This window comes from Panthera tigris, chromosome E1 (assembly GCF_018350195.1).
Source record: "Panthera tigris isolate Pti1 chromosome E1, P.tigris_Pti1_mat1.1, whole genome shotgun sequence".
NCBI lineage: Eukaryota > Metazoa > Chordata > Mammalia > Carnivora > Felidae > Panthera > Panthera tigris.
In genome coordinates, this window is record NC_056673.1 from 55,426,714 (window position 1) to 55,453,501 (window position 26,788).

Consider the following 26,788-nt stretch of genomic DNA (forward strand, 5'->3'; position numbering starts at 1 on the left):
CCACGGTGACCTCCGCCCACGGCCAGAGTCGCCGACTCAAAGTCGCTGGTTAGAGCAATGGTGCCACCTAGCGGACCATGTCGGAGAGGCGCACGGTGGCTGTTGCAGGGACCCCAGCCTCCAGGAGGTGCTAATGACGGGCCGGAGTGGCGCTTCAGCACCATCGTGGGCCGGACAGCTCCTCCCGCCCCCGGCCCTGGAAACCCGGCTTCTGAACCCCTCGGAAGGGACCCAATGGTAGACCGAGAAGGAACTCCGAACCTACCCAGACCGCATCTGACAGCCCACGATGGCCAGTCTACGAGGCTGGAATGCGAGAACCCACAACTCTCCCTTCTCTAAATCCTTTCTTCCCTCCTTGTCCAGCCTGAGTGGTGGAGACTAAGCGTCCCAGGGCTAAGGAGGGGAAGATCACTCATTTATCCATACTACACTCTCAGACGCCGGGTTCCTCCATTTTTACTAGAGAGGAGCCCAGGGCAGGGCTGGGGAGGAGAGGAGCTCCTACAAATCCAGAAACCTGCAATCTCTCTGTCCCCGGAATCGAGGCACAAGTTTATTGGCAGCGGTAAGACAGGAAGGTGGGAAGCCGGTTGGTTGAGCCCGCAGCGGTGGCAGGATCCGCGGGCGCTAGGGCCCCGCGGAGATCAGGCGGTGGGCGGGCCGAGGGCGGTGCGCGCGCAGCCGCAGACCTCGGCCCGATGGAGCCCGAGCCCGCCGAGGTGGAGGTTCCCGCCGGGCGCGTGCTCAGGTGCGTTCTGGCTCAGGGAGGCGCGGGTCACGCGGCGAGGGCGTGGGGAAGGGGGACGGGAATCCGGGACGGGACCGGGCGGCCCTGACTGTGCGCCGCTGACCCCACGTCCCTTCCTTCCCCAGTGCCCGGGAGCTCCTCGCCGCCCGCTCGCGGTCCCAGAAGCTGCCTCCGCGCTCGCATGGGCCCAAGGACTTCCTCCCCGACGGCTCGGTGGCCCAGGCCGAGAGGCTGCGCCAGTGCCGCGAGGAGCTGTGGCAGCTGCTGGCGGAGGAGCGCGTGGAGCGCCTGTAAGGGGGACGGGCCGGGGCGGGGCCGGGGCAGGCGGGGCGGCCGGACCGCGTAGACTTCGCGGGTGGACTGAGACCGACTCCTCCCTACTCTTCGCTAGGGGCGGTTTGGTGGCTGCCGAGTGGAGACCGGAAGAGGGCTTCGTGGAATTGAAGTCTCCAGCGGTGAGCTGCCGGGCTCAGGGAGAGAGACCTGCCTTCTCTGCCTTTCTGGCTCCTTTGTGACATTTGCTCTGGGTCCTACACAGGGTAAATTCTGGCAGACCATGGGCTTCTCAGAGCAGGGCCGGCAGCGGCTTCACCCCGAAGAGGCCTTATATCTGCTGGAGTGTGTGAGTGGGGCCCCTGGGGGGTGAGGGAGGGTTGGGACCAAGGAACCCAAAGGACGTTTTTATTGGAGAAAAAGTGTAGATGCAGCGGAGTATTCAAGAAGCTTGTAACCTGAATTCCAGAGCCGGAGACAAGAATACCGTGTAGAGAACAGGGATTCCAGTCCAAAGCCGTGGTGCTGCCCTCCTTTCCCAGTTGGCCATATTCTTGCTGTGTGATGCTGGGGGCGGGGAGGGGAGAGGGTGCCCATATATCCCAGCCTGGAAGTTGCCCCACTGGGCGTGCCACCACAGCCACAAGGTGAGCTGTTGACCCCACTTCCAGGGCTCCATCCAGCTTTTCCACCAAGACCTGCCACTGTCTATTCAGGAGGCCTACCAGCTACTGCTGAGTGAGGACACCATGACTTTCCTGCAATACCAGGTATCTGCCACCCTCTCCCAGGAGAGGAGTCACCCATCCACCCAGTCAGTGAGGATTTGTAAGTACCCATGAGGTTCTAGACAGGACAGGTGAGGGCTCTGCTCTCATGATGCTTGCATCCTAGTGGCAATGGGTAACAAGTGAGCAAATCAACTGAACGATTTGACTTCACAGAACCAAAGGCTAGGAAGAAGACAGAGCAGGGTAACAACCCAAGGCTAGAGACAAATGTGGACATCACGAGCACATGGACGGTGTTTAAAACCACAGGGCTGTATGGGAGTGTAGCCAGAGTAGAGAGCTGTCTGAGACCTGGAGCACTCCAGTGTGAGGAGATGGGGTGTGGGGGCGGGGGGGGGTGGGGGAAGATAGAGAACCAGAAACAGGGACTGAGGAGTGTCTGACAGCCCAGGAGAAAAACCAGGAGGGGTGGTATCATAGAGGCCGAGAGAAGGACAAAGTGGGTGGCTGTGGTGAAGGCTGCTGAGAGATCAAGCAGGATGGGGGCACTCCTGTATACATCTCTCTGATGCGGGCATTAGAACACAAGGACGGACGTGGGGTTCTTTACCAAAAACCACTCCTACTGTACCCCTGTCTGTGGAGGTGTAGGGCTGAGTGGCAGGGGTGGGGGGTGGGCTGTCTACCACCTTTGCCACCTTCTTGTTCCCGTTGTAGTCAGGAGCTTCACTCTGGACAGCTTTGGTATCATAACGTTCTAGGGTGTAGTTCATTTCCTGCTTCATCAGCTATTGTTTTTTGGGGATTCCACATTTAAATCAAGAAAGTGCTAAATGTTATTTGTGCCCAGAGTAAGGTAAGCAAGAGACAGGAATTCAGAGACTGAGACCTTCGTTTGGGGAGGGTGTGTATAATGGAGTATGGTCCAACCCATGCCAGGGTTTGGAATCGGGGTGTGCAGGAGGGGCAGGGGAGGGGGGTAGGGAATGGCTCCCGATTGGAGGAACCATTTGGTGCTTTCAAAAGTGGACGTCTGATCTTTACTTGTTCTCTTTGAGGTCTTCAGCCACCTGAAGAGACTGGGCTATGTGGTTCGACGATTCCAACCAAGGTAAATCCCGATCCCATCTCCCTCCCATTTGTTCTAATCCTGGGACCTGGTAGACAAGCCCCAAAGTGGAAAATGGCCTCTCCTTGGCTGGAGACATGGGCTCTGTTGGAAATGCTCTATTGAGAGGCGCGTTGGGACAAATCTGGGTCATTTCAGCTTATCCCGGGCTATCACATTGAGCCCCATCTTCAGCCTGTTCGCTCCACAGGTAACAAGTGAACACTTGCAGCTCACGACAGGTCCCTGGCATGTAGCTGTAGCACCAGAGCAGTGCCTTAATCAGGGTGCGAGCACACTTGATGAGGGCGTGCCTGAATGAAGGACCAAGTGAGGAATTAACAGTTGAGTTGGGTCTCACATACCTTTTGCCAAGTTAGATGTTCTTTCTTTCTGGGGCCTCTAAAGATCATCACCTTAGTAGCCCAGCATTGCTAAGAGTCATAGAGATGATCAGCCTTAGAGTGGAAACTGGTACAGCCTTCGCCGATTCACAGTACGTCGCGAAAGCTCTGGGACAGCCATGTCCTTTCGTTCCTGAAAGTGGGATATATCCTAAGGAAATAGTCACAGATGTGTGCATAAGTTCACCTGCGAGAATGTTCAGTCATTTGACAATACTTGTCGATCGCTTGCTGGGTGCCAGGCCCCGGCTCATTGCTGAAGAAAGGCAAAATCACTGCCCCCACAGAATTTGCATTTAGCGGGGACCTTACATGAAGCATCATCACTTTGCAAAATGGTGAACTTGGAAACATCCTGTGAGTTCAACGGGAAGGCATGGTCACACAAATTATAGTTTATCCTTTAGAGCGGCACTGTCTGGTAGAACTTTCTACGGTGGTAAAAACAGTCTATGTCTATGCCATCCAATATATGTGGCTTTGCAACTGTGGGACTGAATTTTTGTCTAGTTTTCATGGATTTAAATTTAACCTTAATGGCTCCTTGTGCTAGTGGTGGGTGCCATTTGGACAGTGGAGTCTTAGCGCCATAAAAAAATCATGGCAGGGAAGAATGCTATAGTGGTAAGGGGCCGTGTCTGTAATATATATTCTTAAGTATAAAAAAGACTAAATAGCAGTATGTTAGTACAATGTCATTTTTTGTAGAAAAAGACATATGGAGACAGTATGTGTGTTACAGGGGTATCTGTGGTTTTGTTCATTTTTATCTTTCTGTATTTTCCAAGTTTTCTAGTTCTCTTGATTTTTCTCACCAGTGATTAATCATTTATTGCTGGCTCTGCAGGAGCCCGGGTTCCAATAAGTCTCTGTTCAGAGGTGCCACTGGTGAGACCCAGAGGCCTGGGCAAAGATGCATGGGCAGGCCCTGTGATTGCCCCCATTCAGCTCGCTTGCAGGTCTGCCCAGGGCCTTCGCCCTGGCGTGTGGCTTTGACCCTGGCCCACCGACTTGTTCCTCTGGGCCAGTGCCTCACAGATTCCACTGGGAACTCCAAAGTGAGGAAGTCGGTCTGTTGCCTACCCAATTCTCAACCCCACAGCTCCATCCTGTCCCCTTATGAGAGACAGCTGAACTTGGATGGCAGTGCCCTGTGCTTGGAGGATCGGAATGGCAAGAGGAGGAGGAGGAGCTCCGGCTCTCGGTAATGCTCCCCATGTGGCCACCCCCCCCCCCCCAGGGAGTTCTGGGGAGCGGAGCTGTTGAGGGAATGCTCATTTTAGGAACCCTGGAGAATGCATTGTCTTAAGAGCTGGGTTTGGGCGGCTCCCTCGTAGGACCCTGGAGGCAGTAGGCGTGCGTGGGACGTGTGCACTTCAGCAATCGGGAGCAGATGTGCTGGATTTCCTCCCCACGTCCCTCAGGTCCATTAATAAGAAGGCCAAGGCCCTGGAGAATCCCCTACAGGGGGTGGATGAGACAACTGAGAGCCTGACAACCTCCAGCCCACCTCCCTGCAACCAGAACAGCCGATGCCCAGAGGAGAAACCTCAAGAGTCAAGCCCTGTAAAGGGTCCAACGGGTCCCTCTCTGCTTTTGGGAGCCCTGGAGCCCTGGCCTGGCCTGGCCAACGAGGGGGGTGGGTGCAGCCAGCAGAGTGGCAAAGTAGAGAATGGTGTCAAGGGGGTTCGTAAGCCACGCTGGAACTTTGAGCAGATTTCCTTCCCCAACATGGCTTCAGACAGCCGCCACACCCTCCTGCTGGCCCCAGCCCCAGAGCTGCTCCCGGCGAACGTCGCTGGGCGGGAGACAGATGCTGAATCCTGGTGCCAGAAGCTGAACCAAAGGAAGGAGAAGCTCTCCAGGCGAGAACGGGAGCAACAAGCAGAGGCCCAACGCTTCCGGGAAGATGTAAACGCAGATCCCGAGGTGCAGTGCTGCTCCAGCTGGCAGGAGTACAAGCAGCTGCTGCAGCGGAGGCACCTGCAGAAGAGCCAGAGCCGCCCCGCACACCTGTGGGACCAGCCGGTCCACCCCTTGCTGAGTCCTGGCCAGGCAGACTCCCCAGGTACCCCCTCACCCTGCCATAGCCCCACAGGCCCCTGGCAGCTGAGGCATCCTAACGCTTTGAAAGGGGGTATGGATTGACCACGACTAATTGAGGCTTAAGAAAGATGGGACCGAGAGAGCTGTCAGTGGAGTGGAACCCACAAGGACAGTCTGTTCTGGAAAGCAGCAAAAGGACCCACGTGGGAAGGTTTGGAAATGGCAAGTCTGTGTCCGGGGAGAGGCCAGGAGGAATGAAAACTACAACTAGGGCCTTAAAAATAATAAGATGCACGTGGATGGCTCTGCCACCAGCTAGCTGTGGTCCCCTGTTCTCCCAGCTCTGTTAGAGGAGAACAAGGAGGTGCCATCTTGGCCAAATAAAAGGAAGGCTTACTGTGTATACCCTGCATGTTTAAGGACAGGGAACTAAGCACTGGGTGTTGTATATAAGTGATGAATGACTAAATTCGACTCCTGAAGCCAATATTACACTATATGTTAATGAACTAGAATTTAAATAAAAACTTGAAGGATAAAAATAGGGAACTGACAGGGCAACAACTGTATTAACAGATTCAGGAGACTGTGATCTTTTATAAGAACATGGGAGATTCCAAGTAACTAGATTAGGTTTGCCAGATGCGTTCAATTTGACTTTCAGATAAACAGCTAACTTTTTTTTAGTATAAGTATATTGCAAATATTGCATGAGACATACTTATAATTTAAAAAAAAAAAATCTAAGTCCGGCAATCGGAAACTAGATGGCGCATTCAGAAATGTCAGAGGAGTCTGTGGATGGTGGACTTCTCTCCCCAGCACGTTGTTTTCTTTTTTTTTTTTTAATGGCTATTTATTTATTTAGAAAGAGAGAGAGAGAAAATGTGTGCAAGCAGGGGAGGGGCAGAGAGAGAGGGACATACAGAATCTGAAGCAGGCTCCGGGCTCTGAGCTGTCAGCACAGAGCCCAATGTGGGGCTCAAGATCATGAACCGCGATATCATGACCTGAGCTAAAGTCAGACGTTTAACCAACTGAGCCACCCAGGCGCCCCTCCAACATCTTATTTTGACCTTATGTCCTTACAGCCACAGTGCTTCAACAGATCTCTGTGCTGCAGACCACACACCTCGCCGATGGAGGTACATGGTGAGTTTCCAGGTAGTGCCTGTCTCCATAGCACCTTGGCTGCCAGCAGGAGTTGGCAGCTGGGATTTGACTCCTAAAGTTGCGCATGAGCTGGGGGATCATTCCAGGGACCCTTAGCCTGGCTGATATTCTAGGGGAGAGGGAGGGATGAGTGGCAAGAGGTAGATTTAGCCCGAGGGTTGAGATAGGCAGCTGAGCCTCCCTCTGCCTAAGTGGCACCTCACAGCAGGCCCTCAGTTCCCCCTGGAGGAGGCCTCTTCCTGGAACTGGAGGAGGAAAAGCATGGCATGGAAAGGAAAGGGGGAGGAGTAGGAGATTCCCTGTTACTTAAGGTTTCTCACTCTGTCTTCAGGTTGCTGGAGAAGCCTGGAGGCTTGGAGATCAGCTTTGACATTTACCAGGCTGATGCTGTGGCCACATTCCGAAAGAATAACCCTGGCAAGCCCTACGCCCGGATGTGCATTAGTGGGTATGAGACCATTGAGCCCTACCCTCAGGTTACTGCCAGTTCTCTTGTAAACCAAGTGGACGTCCTCTCCATGTCCCTGGGCAGTCTGGCAATCTGAAAGAAACCAGAGGTTCAGAGAGCTGTGACTGACCCAGGGCCACACAGCCAGTTAGTACTACAGGAACTGGAGCTTTCCCAAATCCTCAGCCCTTATTCCTGGCATTTTTGGTAGTCTCTCTCCTGTGCCAATTTAGTGCAGGGCTCACCCAGTAGGAGGGATATGAATCAGAGGGATTCACAGGCTAAGAGTGGTGAGAACCTTACTTTTCCTAGCCCCCTTATCCACCCAAGGCCCTGGGTTGCTCTTGGAGAACTTACCAGAGCTATGCAGTTTGCAGACAGGAGAGTCCAGTGCCAGACTTCTTGTACCCCCAACTCCTGTCTTACCATCTCCCTTCCCTGGCAGCCTCAGAGGGCTGGGTCTCAAAGCTTATGGTTGCCTATGTCTCTGTCTCAGTCTAACTTTATCCCTACAGATTTGATGAGCCAGTTCCAGATCTCTGTACCCTCAAGCGGTTGTCCTACCAGAGTGGGGACGTTCCTCTGATCTTTGCCCTGGTGGATCATGGAGACATCTCCTTCTACAGCTTCAGGGATTTCACGCTGCCCAGGGATCTGGAACACTGATCACACCGCTCTGGCAGGGCTTGGGACCTGCCCTGGGGAACCTGGACTGTCTACTCTCAGGGACCATCTCAGCTGCCTCCTATACCCAGACGCTGACCTGTAGCTTCAGGAGCTAGTCTGGGCCTTGGCCCTGGGTGTCTGATGCTTGCAGGAGAAAGATGCCATGCCCCCTACCTGGCTTCCATAGCCCCATGCCTGAGATCGCCGCCTTGCAGTGATCCCCTTGGAACTCAGGACTAGATTTCAGAGACTCAGCGGGGTGGGGCAGAAGAGAGGACTCTGTGCCTTTAAATGAGAGGGTGCCTGCTTCGTGCGATAAAGCCAAAGCCATTAAAAAATAGATCCATTTTCTGCTGTGACTGGAGATAGTGAACAAGTCCCCAGCCCGATCCTGGGAGTGCAGAACAACACTCCCTCTCCCTCCATCCTGTGGTCCGTGGGAGCTATCCCCCAAGGCTCTCACCTCTGCTTTGCAGACCCACAGAGAGCGAGGGCTTCTCTGGTGCAGAAGCAAAGAGAAATACTCAGGAGGGCAAGAACGCCACCCCGCACCTTTGTCAGGGCCTGCAACCAGGGGACGGGAAGTCACAGACCTAGTCTTTTCGGCTTACTGCATGGCAGTCCGTAGAGGGAGGCTGGCCTCGATGGGGCCTTCCCTGAATGCAGGCATATCTGGGCAGAAGGGCGGTGGAGAGGCACCATATCCATGTGGCTTGAACCCTGGCGGCTTCGAGTCGTGCTGTGTGTGGAGCGTGCCATTCGTGTCCCCGGCCTCCGCGCCCCTTCCGTTCGCCCCTCCTCGCTCCAACCCGCTCCCCCTTTGTGCTAAAAACTCTGGTCAATGTTGCTGTCTGTCCCTTGGGGCATCGGACACCGTCCTGCCTCAGCAGCAACTCAGAAGACGGGGGTCCAGGCTTGGGGCCCGCTCCGAGAGGAGGCGCCTCGCGGCGACACCCCAGTCCCCGGGCCACCACGCTCTAGGGCCCCGAAAACTGGCCTCCTGTCCGCGGGTCACCGGCTCTGAGTGGGCTGGGTGTTCTCGGGAAGAGCCGGCCTGGATACGCCCCTCCCGCAGCCGCTTAGGGCCGGCGTGGAGGAGGGACGGTTCCTTTCTGCGGCCCCGCCTGGGAGGTGGCTAGGACACCGGCGCGTCCCAGGGACTATTTCCTCCTCCCGGACGCGGCAGGACACTGGGCGCGGCGTGCGTCGTGAGTCCAGGTGAACGCAGGTGAGGCCGGGGGGCGGGCCGGCAACGCCTCGTGCATATTCACGCGGGCCGCGGTCCCGCCCCCCGCCTTCCCCCGGGATGTGGATTGGCCAGAGAGCGGCCACCGCCCGCCTCCCGAGGGCGCCCTCGCTGCACTCCCGCCCCGTCGGCGCAGAAATGCAGGGGGCGGGGCCAGTCCCGGGGGCGGGCCGCTGGGGCCCGGCGCTCGCGGCCCCGCAAGCCCTCCCGGCTCGCCCTTTATGTAAATAGCAGCGGCTCCGCCCCCTGCTCGCCGCGCCGGAGGTGAGCAGGAAGGAGACGGCCGCCCAGCAGCCCGTGGGCCGGCGGCGGAGTGAGCGGAGCCGGCGGCGGGAGCCGTGGGACGCCGAGGCCTCGGGCGGGGGCCGGCCTGGGGCTCCAGGTGAGGCGCGGGCCCGGAAGCACCTAGCCGGGCCCGCCCCCTCGGGGCGCCCTCCACTCGGGGCGGGAAGGCTGGGGAGGGCCGGGACCCCTGGTTCCACGGAGCGGGGCGGGGAGAGCTGTACAGGTCCGCTCGCCTAGCCCTGGATCCCGTGGCTCCGTTCGTCTGGGAGAAAGACACCTGTAGGAATTGCGGCTGGGAACTTTTTCCTGCCTGAGCCGCGTGCGTTTCCCCGATTTGAGCTTTGGAATTGCCCAGTAGCGTTGGCTTGGGGAAGCGGGGAAACAAGTGCCCGGCCGGGCTGTGAGTGCAGGAGGTCACCGCCGGCGGGGGTGGGATCCCCGGGCCTTGGGCCCCACGTGCAAGGCGCCTGGCCCAGGAGGCCGGCGACGCGCGTCTCAGGTAGCCCGCTGTCTTCGAGCAGCGGCCGGAGCACGTTACCTCGGCGGCTTGGTCCCTGCCCCTGCCATCTGGGCCCACTCCCGGCCGGCCCTTTGTGCCTCCTAATCCCCGGACGCAGGAAGCCCGCGGGAGGGACTTCGGTCTCTGGGCCTTTCTCCGCGTCTGGCGGCTTTGGACACCTTTAAGGGAACGTTTGGAGATCCAGTAGGTTTTCCACAACGACGCGGGTGGGGTTGCGTTGCGATACGTCGGGACTTGGTGAGGAGTGAAAAACATGGTCTTGCCAAAGCGTGCAAAGTGTGCTCTCGGTTTGCCCCCGCTGGACACTTTGTACACACGCGCAGCTTTGGCGGTGAGAACTGACTAACCGGGAGAACCGTGGCGTGGCCCCCTCGGGCTCTCACCTGAGATACGAGGAGCTTTGGGTGAGGCGGCGGGCCTTGGACTCCGGGCCCCTTCCCGTGGGGATCATGTGCCAGATGCAGGGCGTCTGAACCGGGGCTCTTGGGATCTTACGCAGAGTTTACAACTCAAAGTCCTGTCAGGCCGCAGAGGGGATTGTGAACAGGGAGGGGAGCTGGGAGGGAATGAATGTCAGGGATACGGGAACCCCCAGGTGGGAAGAATGAAGGGGTAGTCTAGAATAGCTGTGGCCCAACCCGGGGTCGCAAGGGCTTTCCAGGAAGACAGTCTGTGTCTGTGTGAGCTGAGGCATTGGGAAGGGTCCTCGGACACATGGTCCTACTTCTTTATCTTATCTGGTTTTTTTTTTTTTTTTTTAATTTTTTTTTTTCAACGTTTTTTATTTATTTTTGGGACAGAGAGAGACAGAGCATGAACGGGGGAGGGGCAGAGAGAGAGGGAGACACAGAATCGGAAACAGGCTCCAGGATCCAGGCCATCAGCCCAGAGCCTGACGCGGGGCTCGAACTCACAGACCGCGAGATCGTGACCTGGCTGAAGTCGGACGCTTAACCGACTGCGCCACCCAGGCGCCCCCATCTTATCTGGTTTTCTTAAGTGATCTGCCCACAGTGCTTACCTATGGCAGTCAAGACTCTAACCCAGCTCTGGGGGCTCTGACCACTGCTCACTCCTCTTCTCCAAAGTTAGACTAGGCCAATCTCTGTGGGGGCCGATGGACAGTGTTGCCAGTGTCTGAGGTCAGCCTGCTTCCGCACTGTTCCTTGAGTCAATGGAGTGTCCCCTTTGGTGGCAAAATGATACAATTTCAATAACTTCATAATTTAGCACTTAGGAACTTTTGAATACAATGGCATTAAAAGAATAAAAAGGCCCGTAATCCCAGATGAACGGTTAGTTTAAAAAATTAAAAAGGCAGTAGGAGCCTGGGACACCTGGGTGGCTGAGTCGGTTAAGCGTCCGACTTCAGTTCAGGTCATGATCTCGCGGTCAGTGGGTTCGAGCCCCACATTGGAATCTGTGCTGACAGCTCAGAGCCTGGAGCCTGTTTCAGATTCTGTGTCTCCCTCTCTTTCTGCTCCTCCCTCTCTTGTGCTCTGTCTCTCAAAAATGAATAAACGCTAAACAAAAAATTTAAAAAACAAAAGGTAGTAGGAGCCCATTGTGGGGAAAGTAAAATGTTTTAGAAAGTGTAAAATAGTCTACGGACATAGCGCCCGATCTCGTCTTATCTCAGAAAGTGTGAAATAAGAGGCATAACTCCCTCTTGCCTCACAGTCTGTTTCCTTAAACATGGTGTTAAGTTTTAGTGTCTTTCTGGACAGCAGGTGTAGTTTTGGATCATGCCTTGCTGATTTCTTGCTACATATACATAATCTTGGCTCAGTCACTTAACCATGCCACGCCCCAGTGAGCCTTGTTGACAGGAGAATGAAAAAAATGTCACGAACACGCGTGGCCTGGTTTATAGCAGGCATGGGGGTGTGTGTGAGCTGCTTAAATTCCCCCATAAAGCATAAAAAGCGTCACCTGTGGGCCTCGGGGCAGACTCCTGAGCCTTTTGGACATGCTTGATGAGTTGTGAGGGAATTCGGCTTCTTTGTCCAGACGTCAGCTGAGAAGTCCTGATTTTTTTTTTAATATTTTATTTTATTTCTTTAAATTTTCTTTTAACATTTATTCATTTTTGAGAGACAGGAAGGGGCAGAGAGAGAGGAAGACACAGAATCCGGAGCAGGCTCCAGGCTCTGAGCTGTCAGCATAGACCCCAACACAGGGCCCAAACCCATGAACCATGAAATCATGATGTGAGCCAAAGTCAGACGCTTAGCCACCCAGGCGCCCCAAGAGATCCTGATTTTTGAAAGCCTCTGGAAGTCAGAACTTTTAAAAAGCAAATATTGTTCCTTGAAACTAGGGAGGCAGAGGGAGAGGACAGTGGCCTCTTCTAACTTCTCACCTTGCGTTTCTGTGGCCCTTGGTACTTCCCCCTGCTTCCTGGAAAAGCCAGAAGTGAGGCATGGTAGCCAGACCCCAGCTGGGGGCCTTTCCTGGGAGGAAGAGGGTATACAATCTAATCTTTTTGCTCAGCAGAGGGCTTGGCTGTATACGTTTTATACCCCGTTGGAGGTGGAGGGGGATCAATCACATTCTTGTGTTGCTCTGTTGTCCTTAAGGAGCTTTAACTCCATGGTGCTTTCTTTCAACTTCGTTTAAGAAAGGGGTGTCCTTCTGGCTCCTGGCCCCAAGTCTCTGTGTCTGTCCCCCACTCCCAACCCCCCCCCAGTTCCCTCCCCCCTCCCCCCATAGAGGAAGTGGTACCTGGAGCTAGAAAGTGTGGAGCTTCTACAGTCTGTAACACGCCCCCACCCTCCTATCCCGCCCCCACCCTCCTATCCCGTCTGCATCGAGCATACCGGGCAAGAGTCTCTGGAAACCTGTGGGGTTCCCCAGCCTTCCTGGTCCTTCCATAAGTGTGAGGGGCAGCTGTTGAGACACCTGAGTGGAGGCCCAAGAGGCCCACGGTCCCTGCTCCTGGGTTGGCTGCCGTGAGCGGCACTGGCCGCCTGGACTTCCTTCTGAGTACTCAGCACCGAGAAGCTTCTTATCTCACCCAGGCGATATCACAATCAGGGCTCCTCCTGGATCGAGGCATGCCAGGTCTGTTTGGCAACTCTGTTTTCCCCTTCCCAGGAGCAGTCTTCAGGGAGGAGGAGGGTATGGGGCAGGAGAGGGGTGTCCCCCGGGGGCCATCGGTATGGCTTGCTCTTTTGCACTTCTCCAGCTTTGGCTCCCAGGGTTCCCCGGGACACCCTCCCTTCCCTGTGCCCTGGCACCGTGGGGCTCTGCTCAGCTCCCTTTGAGGTGACCTTCCTTCCCCGCCCTGCCTCTCAGAGGAAACTGGTACTTTGAAGAGTCACCCTACTCCTTCCCCTTCCCAGGAACCACAGTGAATTCTTGAGCTAGGAGAGGCTCCTCTGGGCGTGGGGACAGGGAAGCTGCTAGGTACCTGACTCTACCCTTAAGGAATTCAGCAGAGACTAGAGCCTTCTCTCAAGACACCTGACTCAGTGTTCCCAGGGTTTGATGAGAGGGACATCTGGGCACAGGACTACTTGATTCTAGCAAATAATATTATTCTTGGAGCCTCCTTGCGGGGTGTCTTGGAGCCTTGGTCTGAGGCAGGGCCCACAAAGGTATCTCCAGCAGGGTGCCAAGCATGATGTCTACATGACCCTGGCCTTGGCCCAGAGACTCGAGAACAGGGTGGGGAAGTTCCCTGAGGGACCCTGTGGGACCCAGTACTCCTGGGGGTCAGTGGTTCCCAACTAGAGAAGACCTTTGCCTTGTTGATCTCTATTCAGTCCTAGCTGTTTACTCATTCAGGTAATAAGTATCTACTGGTGCCTCTACGTGTCCAGAGTGGTTTAGACACCAGCCATTAACCTTACACAAGACAGAGATCTCTGCCATCCCAGGACTCACGTTGTAAAGGGTGGGGAGCGTGAGTGACAGAAAACGAGCATAAGTAATAAAGTAAGTGTTAAAAGTTGATTCGAATTATTTAGAATAAGAACAAAAGTAGGGGATTGGGACCACTGGGGTGGGGGGGTGGGTTGCAACTTGGAGAGGTAGCGAGGGCACCTGTTTGAGCACAGACTTGCAGGAGGTGAGGGAGTTCTTCAAATAACATCGGAGCGTCTTCCATGGTGGGCACTGAGCACTGGGGATCCAGCCATGGACAGGACAGGCGTTGTCCCTTTCTCCTGGAGCCGACCTCTCTTGGAACCTCCTTGGGTCAGCTGTTCAAGGTTTGAGGCAAGCAGGAGGCTGTGGAATGGGGCCTGAGAGGATGAGGCAGGCCACCTCCCACCCCAGAATGGCTGTCCACCTCCTCCCAGAATGGCTTTCCTCCTCAGGCTTGGCCAACTCCAGTCTGTCACTTCCTTGGAGAAAGTCTGATGTTGGGTTGCAGAAAGGGACTGAGGCCTCCAGAATGGGGATGTGTTCAGGGAATGCATGCATTTCGACTTCCCACCCCATCCCCCGGGAGGGAAACCCTCTAGGAGGAGCCCTGGGTGCGGCAGGAAGGACCTCCCAGGATTGTGGGATTGGCCTGTGGCTCCTTAGGATGGGGTTGGGGGTTGCGACTGCTCTGGGCCCAGCCGGGGAGGCTCTGGCCACTGACCCAGGTTGTCCCATCCAGGCTTTGCCCTGCACGAGGGCTCTGAACTTGGCAGACAGAGAGTGGTGCAGTCAGGTTGGAGCTCAGATTGGGGCTGGTACTCTCACTAACTGCTTGGGTTTGATATCTCTCCGAATGGGTTGTTCCATAAGTGATAGAGTTACATGTGATGATGCAGGTGGAGTGCTTCCGATGGTATCTGGCCACGGTTTGGGTCTCGATCCTTGTTATTACCTAACACCAGCAGTGACAACCCTCTGGTTTCTGTCCCCTCTCTGGGTGTTCTCCTTAGTCCCACCTCCCACCTAGCCCCGCGCCCTTTCAGCCAAGGTGTGGTTGCTAAGCTGCTGGCCAGGGCACTGTCTGGTGCCTCTGGGAGATTGGGTTTCCCTGGGCAACACGGACGCCGGCAAAGCAGCCTTGGGTATCTCAGTTGGCACAGACAACTGCCCCAGTCGGTGAGAGCCCTGCCCCACCGCTCCCCTTGGTAGGAGGTTTACTCACACCCGGCAGACGGAAAGACACAGCCACACGCGGGCCTCACACAGGATGTCGTTGTCGCCCTCGTGGGGAAGGAAGGGTAGCCTCTGCAGCAGCCGGGGGCTGTGGGGAGCGCAGACAAAGGGGAAAGGAGAGAAGAGCTTGGGACTCCAGCTCATGCTGTTTGCGCTCCTGGAGATGGGGAACTCAGCCAGGTGCTGAGTGTGGCTACCGGGGCCTTCTTTCCCTCGGGCCTAGGTGTCCAGAGCCCTGCCCCTGGGCATAGCCTCTCCTGGCAGATCACTGGAGCTGACCAGGCTGTTGAGGGACCTTCTCAGGTCCCATCTCACACGTTCGTGACAGACGGGCTTAGCTTGGCCAAGCCTCTGCCTCTGGGCAAATGGCACCTGTGTGGGGTGAGCAGTCTGGGCTGGGACCCCCTTTTTCCTCCCTGCGAGCACAATCAGATCTGCTTAGAGATAGGGGCCAAGACAAGCCTGCCCCATTCGGTTATTTTGTCTCTGCCTCTCCTGGTCTCTTTACTGAGGTCCTGAGATGCAGGGTTCATATGCATCTCAACGGTGGCGTCTCCCCCAAGGATGGAAAGGGAAGCCGGGGTGTGATTTGCCAAAGAGACCACTCTCCTGTCTTTTCTAGGGTGTGCATCAGGTGTGGGGAGACCAGTCCTGGCCTCTGGCATGTTTCATGGCCGGTGGCAGTGTTGGGTGATTTGAGCAGCAGGAAGGGAAGGAAGGGAATCACCAGGTCAGCTGCCCACAGGGAACTCACAGGCTGGCTCCACACATGAGGCAGAGACCTGTGTGGAAAATGGGTAAGAATCAGCCCCCGCCCCCCAACCCACACAGCTCAGCCATCAGTCAGCAAGCTTCACATGGCCCAGCCCCAAAGCCTGAGTGCCCGCACCCAATGGAACAGGGGGCAGAGCCAGGAGGGATGCTTGGAGTTTAGTGCCGTCAAGGACAGAGAGGGCGACAAGCAGGAACTGACACTGAGGCTGGGCAGTCTTTAGGAGTTCAGGGGATGGAGGTGTTTCTCCTTACAAAGCCCCCTCTCCGGGGTTATGCTCTGGCCATGTGGCGGCCCTGGTGCAGGGAGCCAGGAGGACACTCAGAGCTTCTTACACGTCTCCAGTGACTGCCTCAGTCTCTTCTTGGCCTCCCCATTGGGCGTGGCCTGTAAAGTAGTAACGTCCTTCACCCCCAGGTCCCGGGACCCAGAAGCCCAAGGTCATCCAGCTGGTCCCACCTGCCTCTCTCTTCTCCCCTGTTCAGGTTAACATGGCTGGAGAGGAGCCCAGCCCCCAAGAGAGCAGGAGTGATCCCACCAATGGCACTGAGTGCCTCCTGTGAGCTTAGGGGCCCCCTCATACCTGACCACTCTCTGGGCCTTCGCCCCTTCTCACATGTGATCCTCTTAACTGCCCTGCCTGGGAGGCAGATAAACCAAAAGAAGAAAAAAAATCTCCACTAATCCCATAACCCTGCCAGTGTGTTGTCTACTTACGTAAATATTTTTAAGAGTCTACCTGGCTCTCGGGTACATCGTGTGCACATTTCCATGTCCACTGTCTTCTGCCCCTTACTGACTACACGCCTTCCATCGTGGTGCTGAGCACACTTCACCCGCTCCCCGTTGTCAGCCCCTTAGGTGGCTCCCGATTTTCCCTGAGAGCTTAATGACCAGCACAAGGCTGGAGAGAACATTTGAGGAGCTAAATGGATGCCCTTGTCCATGGTGGTTTTAGGGATCGTTTTAGCATAACGTGTGGTCAAGCCTTCAGGGCGGAGGGGGAGAATGGTCAAGATGGGTTCAGAAAACGCTTTTTAGATGATTTTTGATGTGTTGCACGAGGGACACGAAGGTTATTTCAGATGAAAGCACACATGGAGACCATAGTGGATGCAGCTTGGGGTGGGGGGCTGAGCAGATGGGTTGGCCAACACAGGGCCACGTGGGGTGGGGGAGGGCAGACCAAGGCAGACCCTGCCCAGGACTGTCAGCCGGCTGCCAGTGAACTAGGACTGAGACTCTCCTCGGTGGCCCGCCAGGCTCCCCTTTCTGACCCACTTCATCTCTCCTGTTGCCGGTACTCAGCCCCTGTGCTTGTCTTCATCCTCCTGGAAGATGCAAGCTTGTTCCGTTCCCCTGACACGCCCTGCACCTTACCACGGCTGACCACTTCCTATCATTCAGGTCTGGGTGGAGACGTTTCCACCTCTGCTCGTTCAATTTAGCAGGGGCGCTGCAGTGAAAAAGAGGGCAGAAGTCCTGAGTGAGAATGAGAAGGCTCATCCTTGTGGAGGGCTGCCCGGATAACAAATAAGATTAGTAGGGAGACTGTTTTACTGTGACCAGTGCTAAGGAGCAAAGCAAAGCTGGGAAGAGAATGTCCAAAAAGGGACATTTAAGTAGAGGGGAGGGAGCGGGTGGGCTCTGGGCTATCTGGAGGAAAAGCATCCCATGGCAGAAGGAACAGCAAACCCACGGACCCAGACGCGGGAACATTCACTGAGTCCTTCCAACCACCACACCCTGGTCACTCTGTCTTGTCCCCTTCCTTCGTTTCCTTGTTGGCCCTGCTCTCTATCTGAAACTGTCCCGCTGACTGATTTGTGAACTTGTGAGTCATCACGGTCTCCCCTGCAAAGATATCAACTTGGTGACATAAAGGATCATGTCTGTCTTTGTCACTGTTGTGTCCCCAGCCCTAGGACAATGCCTGCTCCCTGCCAGCAGACCGGTGCATCCCCCTTTGCAGATGAGCTCGCTGGGCCTGGAGAAGCTACCTTGGGAGGCCACCCAGCTTGGAGGGGCTAAGCTATGGTGGTTGAGCCCTGGCTGTTGGTACCAAGCCCTGGCTCTTTCCCTTACGCACCCCCCCACCCCCCACCCCGCCGTTTCCCGCCACCCAGGAGTGGGCTGAGTAGGTAGGGTCTGTTCCCATACCATGAAGCTCCAGGTCTGGGTTCCTGAAGCTTCTCTCTGGAGAACCCGCTAATCGGGGGTGAGGGGAGCTGAGGGTTTGCCTGGAGGTGTAAATCCAGCCAGTCCCAGACCTGTTCCCTTTCAAGAAGGGGTGCGCTTTTTATGCCTTGACCTGGGCAGTTATTTCTGCGTTGGGAGCAACGTTGAGGGGTTGGCTGGAGTGAGGAACAGACGTGGCTGTTGGTCTTGGTCCTGGCTCCCCCCGCCTCACCTGCCCCCTTCCTTGAGGTCCCAGCCCACTGTGGAGCAGGTGGCACCTCGCCAGCACCTCACAAGCAGCGACCAGACCCCAAGCCCTCGCCTGCATGGTTGGCTCTGAGCTGAAGGCACGTGGGAATGTGTGTGTCTGCATGTGGCCGTGCCTTTTAATTGCAGGGGTGTAGTTAGGCACCCTCTGTCCTGTCGCATCCATCCTTCCCTGCCTCCCAGAGTCCTTAGATTTGGAGTGTGCCAGACCTGGGGGCAAATCCAAGTTCTGCTGGTTTCTCCTCAGCGCCCTTGAAGCTCCCCACCCTCTGTGGTCTTCATTCCCTTGTCTGCCAAGTGGAGATATTCCACTCAACTTCAGGGGGGCTCGTGGAGGGTGAACAAACATCCGGAACGAGGTTTAGGTGTACCTTGTACAAAAGTGCAAAGGAAAGGAAGGGTCAGGACATGTACCGACATGCCACTGTGCCTACGAGTAGTGGGATTTCGGGAGGATTTTCTCCTCTGGGTTGTTTTTTTTTTTTGTTGTTGTTTTGTTTTACAGTGAGCAGGGATTACTTGAGCGAACTGTTTAAAAAGTAATAAAAATAACACGTAGGAGTCTGGTATAGCGCCTGGTATGCAGCAGATGTTCTGAGGGGCATTTGGGTGGATGGCATGGCAACCATCTCCCACCAGTCTCCACATCCTGTCTGCCTCCCTCCTCCCTGCACCTCGTCCCCCTGGGTCTGTGCCATGTCACCCTCGAGCCTGTGTGGGTCCTTGGCACAGGTGGCCCTGTGCCCTCTGGTCCTGACCCCACAGCCGGCATGGATCCTTCAGGGCAGAGCCCAAAGCAGCCTCTCCCTGGAGTCTACAGGCCCCTCTCCTCCTCCAGGGCACCGCTCCCAGCTTCCTCTGGCTTCTGACCCAGTGACCTAGGCCCAGGCAGGGAGAGCGGACGCCCCCAGGAGCCCGGAGCGGAGCTGGTGCTGATTTATGAGCTTGTGCCGCCCTCCCCCACAGCTGGAATGCAGGGCCGAGGCTCAGCTGTTTGTCCGGGAGGCCCAGCAGTGTTTTCACGCTCGGTCCCCAGAGCCTCCAGGACTTACCTATGTTTCTTCCCTGACCTGCTCTGGGCCTCGGGTCCTGTGGGCACCTGGCAGTTTCCCGGCTACCTGCGGTGCCATAGGGAAGGGGGGCACCCCATTCTGCCCTGGCTTCCCCAAAATGTGAAAAGGCCCAAACCTCTCACATCCACCCCACCCCCTCCTGCAAGTGGCGGTCTTTGTGGTGCCCCAGAAGGTGATGGCCCTCGGGGGCTGGTCTTTACCTGTTCCCAGCCGGGGTGGTGTTTGGATTGCCCCAGGATGTGTGTCTATGCCAAGTGGGGTGACCCCTCCCAGCATAGCCAGCCCTTGGTTGCTCTGCCAGAAGACCACCACCGCCGCCCCCCTCTGCCAAGCACTTGCCTTGGAGGGAGCCCCCAGTCTTGGACCACACAGGGTCCTTTCATATGCAAAGCCCTGGCCTGATGGTTAATTTTTGTCACCTCCTGAGAAGCCAGAAACTAAAGGGCATCCTTCAGGTCTCAGATCCTTCTTTTCCCAGTCTGGGCCGGGGGCTTTTCCCAGTCAGATCCCCCAGTCTGGGCCAGGGGCTGCCCTCAACCTGCACCCTGGCCTGGTGCCCCCTGGCAGGGCACTCACTCCACATGCTACACTGGCCTGTCTTTATCTGCACCTCCTCCGGTGCAGGGGCCGGGTCTGCTTAGTCTCTTTATAGTGTCCGAGTAGGCCTGAGCCCCTGTGTTCCTGAGGACGGGCCTTGGTGTCCTGTGGTCAGTGGGAGGCCGTGCTACTGGAAGCCGGAAACTGAAAAGAAGATGATCCTTCTCCCTTCCCCCAAGGATGATCCAGAAATAGTTGCCCTCGGATTGGGAATGCATTCTACATTCGGATGGCTTGGGCCGATGGGTTTGGGGCCTTGAGCTGGTTTCTTTATTGGGAACAGATTTCTTCTGATAAGGCTCCACTTAGGCCCATGGGAAAGGGAGTCACGGTGCACCCCATTAGAGCCCAGGGGAGCTGGGACCGGGATGGACAGAGATGGGGGGCAGGAGGCATGCAGCCGGGAAGCCCAGGGCAAGGGCTGCGGCTTCCGAAACCCCAGTGGCCTCTGACTGTGTGCCCTGCACGTCACCCACTCAAGCTCCTGCCAGTTGTGGTGGGAGAGGCTTCCCTGCGGTCAGCAGGAAGGGTCTGCCCGGGGGGTGCTGGCCCCCAGAGATAGCTACCGGGCCTCTCTCCTGCCCCTGTTTGGGTTCTGGTCTGGGAGCCCTGGCGGACAGCCTTTGTATTTCTGCCTCCCAACTGGCTCTCGTGAGAGAGGCTTGGGAAGTTTCCCTTTCTGTTTAGCTGGGCTTTTATGGTTTTTCAGAAAACAGGTTAACAATTAAGCTAATTAACCTCAGGGCCTCCACTCCTATAAAGCCAGGTGAAATGGCTTCCTCCCCCAGCTTCTCCCGCTGGCTTTATAAGGCCACAGGTGGCCAGGAGCAAGCGTTAGAGCTTCAACCAGCCCCGGACCTCCAGGTACAGAAGTCCCTGAGGTCCCTCGACTGTACTTTGCAGATGGAGCGAGGGTGCGCAGGAGGGTCGACGGTGAAGCCGCTGTGGGCCCGGGGAGAGGGGCTGGGCCCGGCCAAGCTGGGGCCTGGGAGCCAGGATGGGCGCTGGGGCCGGGGCTGTGCGTCTGCCTCACCCTGGTGATCAGCGGCTCCTCCTCTTTCGCTAGGAGGCTGCACACCGGGCACGATGAGACGGTTCCTGAGGCCAGGACATGACCCTGCGAGGGAGAGGCTCAAGCAGGACCTTTTCCAGTTTAACAAGGTAAGGGGAAGTGGGAGAGGCGGCCAGGTGTTTATGGCACGCACCATATTGTCCACCCTCCACGGGCTGGGGCACTCAGCTTGCCTTTACCTGGATTAAGGTACTTCAGTCGGTGCTGCCTGCAGTCCCTCTTGGGAATCTGACTCTGGAAGTGGGGTCCGGTTGGCAGGCTTTCCTGGGAAAGGGCAGTGGGATGCCCAGGCATCAGGACTCCCTGTCCCGAGTGCCCTTGGCCGTGTGACCTCTGCAAATCACCCTGCTTCGTCTAGCCTTAGTTTCCCCACCTGTAAAATAAGGATAAAACAACCTCTCTCCTCACGGTGCTGTTGAGGATGCTTAGGGACAAGAAAGGTGAAAGGAGGCTGAACCCTGCAAGGTGTAACTATGTTCCCATGATGCCAGGTCCCTTGGGCACTGACCACAGGCTGTGGCTGTCCCCTTTCTCCTCACGTTGCCCCCAGAGGAAAATGCAGCTGTCCCTGTAGGCCCAACGCAACAGCTCCTTGTGGCAGCTCTAGGCCTGGGTGAGCGGGGAGAGGCGCCTGGGACAATGTGCCACGGCTGGCATTTGGCTGCCCCAACCCCAAACCTGCTGCTCCTGAGGTCCCAGAAGCTCCCCAGGGCCTCCCCAGGGTGGCTGGTGCCTGAGAAGGCCAGAGCTGCCCTGTAAACAGGAGGAGCACAACGTGGTTTATTGGCTCTGCAGCCACCTAGCAATCTGCTCCTGTTTCGGGGTAATTAGCCTCTCTTATGTCTGCTTTGATCTGGGCCCGTGGCCTACGAGCCTGAGCTTCCCTCTGCCCCACCAGGTGGACAGCAGGAAGCGGAGGACCATGGTGCTCTGCTCCTCAGGGGCGCCGGGACCCCTCTGGGATGTGCTGATGGACGGGGCTTCAGATCTCACTTGGCCACTTAGCACTTGGGTGACCCTGTGCCTGTCACCCACGTCGTAGACATGTTACAAGGATTATATGGAGTTAAATAGTTTGTGGTCCAGGAACACTAGCTGCTGTCTGTCTTCAGAGGCTCCCTCCCAGGGAGAGAGAGTTCCCAGGGGCTTGTTTGAGGCTGGTGGCAGTCCCCACGTGTCCTGCCATTTTCCTCTGATTTTCTTGACCTGTGGCAGGTGTCACGATGGAGCTTTGCTGTGAGGCCACCCCCCTGTGGGATGAGGGCTTCCCTAAACGAGCACCTCCTCCCACTGTCAGAAGGAAGCTGTGGGCAGGATTTTTGGGCCGTGGGAAACGGGGTACAGGTGTTGGGAATGTGGGATCTTGGGGCCCCTGGGGGCCTGCCACCCTTGGTTCGAAGGAAGTAACCCGTGAGTTTGGGGGGGGGTCTCAGAACATCAGCACCCACCTCGGGGCTTGGGTGACCTATGTATGCCTCCATTGCCCCTGATGACACTGAGAGATCTCACACCCCAAAAAGGTGGCCAATTCTAGTAGAAACCGGACAGACAGGCTCAGCAGAGGGAGGAACCCCTGCCCCAAGTTCCAACTGTGTGTTGGGGTGGGGCTGGGGTGGGGCTGGGGCAGAGAAATCATCTCCCCCCCCCCACCCCCCCACCCCCAACCAGGGCCCCACAACTGGTGGCCTTCAAACTTGGCTGCCCCATCCCCTAGGCCTGGCTGGGGAGAGGGAGAGAGGAGGCTCCTTGAATCCCTTCCTCCTTCCATTCACTTGCTAAAAACCTGCCCTGAGCACTACTACCCAGGGATGGGGCCGTGGGGATCTCAGATAACATCTTTGCCCTCCAGGACTTTTATAGTTTGGAAAGAGGGAAGGAGCTGATGGTCTGAAAGAAATTCCACTTCCTGGGACTAGAAGAGGAAGGGGTGTGGGGCGGGGGGGATGTGGGCTGGTTTAGTCTCATCTAGACACTGAGTGAGTGGTGGACCCTGAAGGGTTGGGAATGGGGGATGAGGCCAGATCCCGGAATATTTGGAAGCCTGGGTGGTCCCACCCATGCCAGCCCCTCCCCGGCCCCAGGCTTCCCTGGAGTCAGCTTGAGGGAGCCTGGAACCTGGGAATCTAGGGCCCAACACACCATAGCTGTGGTGAGTTTTTAGCAGGACAGTGAGCGATCCCATTTACAGTTTAGAAAAGAACTTTTTTTTTTCTCAGAAGAGTATTGCAGTGATTGGATGAGGCCTGGGCCGTTGGAGGAGGGAGGGGGCGCAGGTGTGAATAGAACAGGGCTTCTCAACCTCCTCCCTCTTGCCATTTGGGGCTGGCTATGTGGTGAGAACAGTTTAGCAGCATGCCTGGCCCTGCTCTCCCAAGATGTACAGCCAGAAATGTCTCCAGACACTGCCCAGTGGCCCCTAGCTGAGGACCACTGGATTAGAGAACTATTTAGGGCATGAGGCCTGGTGCTCAATGGGGGTGTAGGAGTCAGGGGGGCAGGGAAGGGCGGTGGGTGCCCAGCATGACTGTGGGGGTGCCATCCCGGGCGGTTAATGGTGCCAGGCACTGGGGTGGGGAGCCCAGGAGAGGTGAGGAGCAGGTTAAGGGAAAGTGATCCGTTTAATTTGGACAGAATAACAATGGTTATCCATTTATTGAGAGGCAGTTTGGTCCAGGGGTTAGTGGTGCCAGCCCCAGAATTGAGTGTCAAGGTTCACCAGGTGGGTGACCTCGGGCAACTCACTCATCTGTCCAGGGGAGACGACAGGAGCTACCCCAGAGAGTTGGTGGGAAGGTTAAATGAGTTAAGGTCTAAGTTGCAAGGCTGTGCGTGGCTGGTGGCTAGGGATTCGGAGCACAGCTCTATGGGCCTTCTCTGGCCCGAGACTGAGTTTGGGGAACCTTGGAAGCCTTGGGTGTCCGCACACAGGGGGATGGATACACAGAGCTGGAGTTCTGAGCCTTGGGTGGCTCATCAGTGCAGGTGTTATTAACACGGAGGTGAGGGGCCCTCTGAAGGGTGCCTACGGCTGGTGCAGCAAGCAGTGTGCAGACCAGACTGGTGGTCTCTGGGAAGGAGCTGTGCCTGCGGATGGATTCTCTGAACCCTCAGCCAACCAGCTAAGGGGCTGGGTGGTTCTGTGGTTAGGGGCAGGGAGGCTGGAGCCAGATGGCCCGAGTCGAGATGCCAGCTGTGCCGCTTTCTCACTAAGTCACTGCAGACACATACGTTACTTACCCTCTCGGCTCCTCAATTTCCTCATCTACAAAGCGGGCATCGTAATAGTCTCTACATCCGGGTTGGCACGCTAAGCAAGTTAAATGGCTTTGAATGGTGCCTGGTACACAGTTGGTGCCTCACCCCATCCTCGTGACCGGTGCCTCACAGCTGGTGGCGTTCCCATTCTGCAGGTGAGAAAACTGAGGCCTCTAAGGTTTGCACAGCCTGAGTATATGGCAAGTGGTAGCGCCGGCTGGGAACCAGGTCCCCCCGGTTCCATCTACCTACCAGCTGGCCCCTGAGGGTGGCGGCCTCACCTCCCAAGCCTCAGTTTCTTTCCCCTTGACCTAGTCTTCTGAGCCATCGAGGACAAGATGAGGGGACTGTGGAGCCTGCTGGACATGTCAGTGGGGAGGAAGTGATGCCAAGGGGACAGAAACTTCATGCCATAGTGAAACTCCTTCCTTGGAAATCACTTGAGGCCCCTCCCTCCCCTGGTGAAACCAGCCGTTGATAACGGCTCTGCGCCCTTCCTGCCCAGCCCGCCCACACTCCCCCCACCCCCAGGCCCTGAACAAACAGTGTGTTCCTGACCGGCTGCCCCTGTCCAGGACCAGGTTGTTTTGTCTTGGCTTTTTTGTGGCTGGGCCCCTGGTGTCAGGTGACAGCCACACAGGGAGGGCCAGGTTGCTGCCACCGCCAGGAATCTGAGCTGACCACACCCAGTACAGGGCAGTGCCACCCAGCCCAGCGGCTGGGCGTGACCCCTCTGGCCCTAGACAGCCCTCCTTCCAGCCCCCCAGCAAGATCCTAGGCCCTGGATCTTGGCCGGCGTCCTCCCTCACTGAGGACAAGATGAAGGGCCCCCACTGTCTCTGACCAACAGCCTTTGCTCTCTCCCTTCCGAGAACTTGAAATGGGGTCCTGGAGCCAGCAAGAGACAGAAGGGGCTTTCTTCCCCACACTAGGCTAATGTTGCAGTTTGACGGCTCCTACAAATCTCTCCTTTCCCAACTGCTGTCAAAAGAGTTCATTGTTCTCTCCTCCCTTGGCAGAGGTCACCTGAGCCAGGTAGCAGGATGGGGGCAGGGCCAGGTAGGCTGGATGCTGAGCTCAGGAGGTAGGGGAGGCTGGCATCAGTGGCTGTCAGGCTTTGGGGCAACCTCCCAGCTTGAATTTGAGCTGGAGGCCTCTGCTGTCCTAGGCTGAGGCCCCTTCCCACCCCTTGTCCTGGGTGGAGGGATGATTCAGGGCTGCTGTGTGCCTTGGCAGTCCCACAGCAGGGCACCCCTGGGGCTGAGTCCACTTCCTGTGCCCCGCATCGACCTTGTACTCTGCTGGGGGGCTGCGTCTTTAAAAGCTGTCAGGGGCGCCTGGGTGGCTCAGTCGGTTAAGCCTCCGACTTCAGCTCAGGTCACGATCTCACGGTATGTGAGTTCAGGCCCTGCGTCAGGCTCTGTGCTGACTGCTCGGAGCCTGGAGCCTGTTTCAGATTCTGTGTCTCCCTCTCTCTCTGACCCTCCCCCTTTCATGCTCTGTCTCTCTCTGTCTCAAAAATAAATAAAAACATTAAAAAAAAAAAAAAAGCTGTCAGAAGTTGGGGGATGGGACAGCCAAGGAAAGGGGAGGCCAGGCTGCTCTGGGTTTCTAGCTCCTCCCTAACTGACCTCTGTCCTCTCCCCAAATCCAAACCCCCTCTTTCCCCATTCCCAACAAGACCCCCAGGCCTCTTGGAACTGGTCTGGGGCCACACCTCCTCCCCCTGCCTGCACTCAGGTTTGCAGCCTCCTTTGGGGATTTGTGGGCTTTATTTGCAGGTTTGCCTCTCTTCCCCACCCCTCCACAGACCTGGGGAATCCCCTGTCCCCACACTAATTACATTTGAACCTACTCTCTTGGTCCCTGCCCAGGTGCGGGCACCATGATGCTTCCTCCCCTCATTTGTTCTTGAGGGAGCCGTGATCCCTTGAGGAAGGTATCCTGAGGAATTCCAGGGACTGTTGCCTCAGGAGGAAGGCAGGCTCTAGGGGGCAAGGCCTTTGTGCTCTGGGGGGTGGGCTGAACCTTCCAGCCACCGTCTTCTTGAGGGTTTTGTTCAAGCTGCGGGTGGTCCTGCTCGATGCAGTCGTAGGTATCCTCCCATTTATCAGACGTAAAATGAGGCTCAGAGAGGCAAAGAGCTCACCCAAGTCCCAAGGCATTTTAAGTGGCAGAAGGGGATTCAAAGCCTGGTGGGCCTGACTCTGTCCCCATTTGTTCATTCTTTCTTTTTTTGATACGTATGTATGTATTTATTTTTATTACTATTTTAACTTACATCCAAGCTAGTTAATATACAGTGTAACAGTGATTTCAGGGGTAGAGTTTAGTGATTCATCACTTACATATAACACCCAGTGCCCACCCCAACAAGTGTCTTCCTTAATGCCCCTCGCCCATTTAGCCCATCCCCCTACCCAACACCCCACCTCCAGCAACCCTCAGTCTTTTCTCTGTATTTAAGAGTCTCTTCTGGTTTGTCCCCCTCCCTGTTTTTATATTATTTTTGCTTCCTTTGTGTTCATCTGTTTTGTATCTTAAATTCCACATATGAGTGAAGTCCTAGGATATTTGTCTTCCTCTGACTGACTTATTTCACTTAGCATAATGCACTCTAGTTCCATCCACGATGATGCCTTTCTTTTTTTTTTTTTTTTTTTTTTAGTTTATCTTTTTTGAAAGAGAAGAGAGAAAGAGCAGGGGCAGAGAGAGAGGGAGAGAGAATCCCAAGAGAATCCCCGTCCTAACATGGGGCACGATCCCACGAACATGAGATCATGAACCTGAGCTAAAATCAAGAGCTGGATGCTGGGGTGC

The 26,788-nt window shown here is 56.2% G+C and overlaps 2 protein-coding genes across 5 annotated transcripts in view; both read left to right on the plus strand.

Annotated features, from left to right (window-relative positions):
• The first annotated feature begins 698 nt into the window (after positions 1-698).
• TSEN54 (tRNA splicing endonuclease subunit 54) lies at positions 699-7,941 on the plus strand. Of its 2 annotated transcripts, none has more exons than XM_042967397.1 (11): positions 699-751; positions 877-1,041; positions 1,143-1,206; positions 1,290-1,373; positions 1,696-1,794; positions 2,814-2,866; positions 4,370-4,471; positions 4,692-5,335; positions 6,405-6,465; positions 6,818-6,934; positions 7,450-7,941. In XM_042967397.1, exons 1-11 carry the CDS (start codon positions 702-704, stop codon positions 7,598-7,600), a joined length of 1,590 nt encoding a protein of 529 aa, XP_042823331.1. In that variant the 5' UTR covers positions 699-701; the 3' UTR covers positions 7,601-7,941. The 2 variants fall into 2 exon arrangements, with proteins under 2 accessions (XP_042823331.1, XP_042823330.1); XM_042967396.1 differs by having other exon boundaries at positions 702-751; positions 4,605-5,335.
• Positions 7,942-9,125: 1,184 nt separating this feature from the next.
• LLGL2 (LLGL scribble cell polarity complex component 2) overlaps positions 9,126-26,788 on the plus strand; it is a 34,835-nt gene continuing 17,172 nt past the window's right edge. For all 3 annotated transcript variants that reach the window (XM_042967037.1, XM_042967038.1, XM_042967039.1), the window contains exons 1-2: positions 9,126-9,228; positions 20,708-20,802. In XM_042967037.1, coding sequence (XP_042822971.1) covers positions 20,728-20,802 — 75 coding nt within the window. In that variant the 5' untranslated portion in view covers positions 9,126-9,228; positions 20,708-20,727. The remainder of the gene's footprint in view (positions 9,229-20,707; positions 20,803-26,788) is intronic.

Excerpts from the sequence above, each read along its gene's own strand:
- TSEN54 (XM_042967396.1), top strand. The coding sequence starts at position 702 with ATGGAGCCCGAGCCCGCCGAGGTGGAGGTTCCCGCCGGGCGCGTGCTC. Across the intron at positions 1,042-1,142 it reads GAGGAGCGCGTGGAGCGCCT|GGGCGGTTTGGTGGCTGCCG; the intron begins GTAAGGGGGACG and ends ACTCTTCGCTAG. Across the intron at positions 6,935-7,449 it reads GCCCGGATGTGCATTAGTGG|ATTTGATGAGCCAGTTCCAG; the intron begins GTATGAGACCAT and ends TTATCCCTACAG.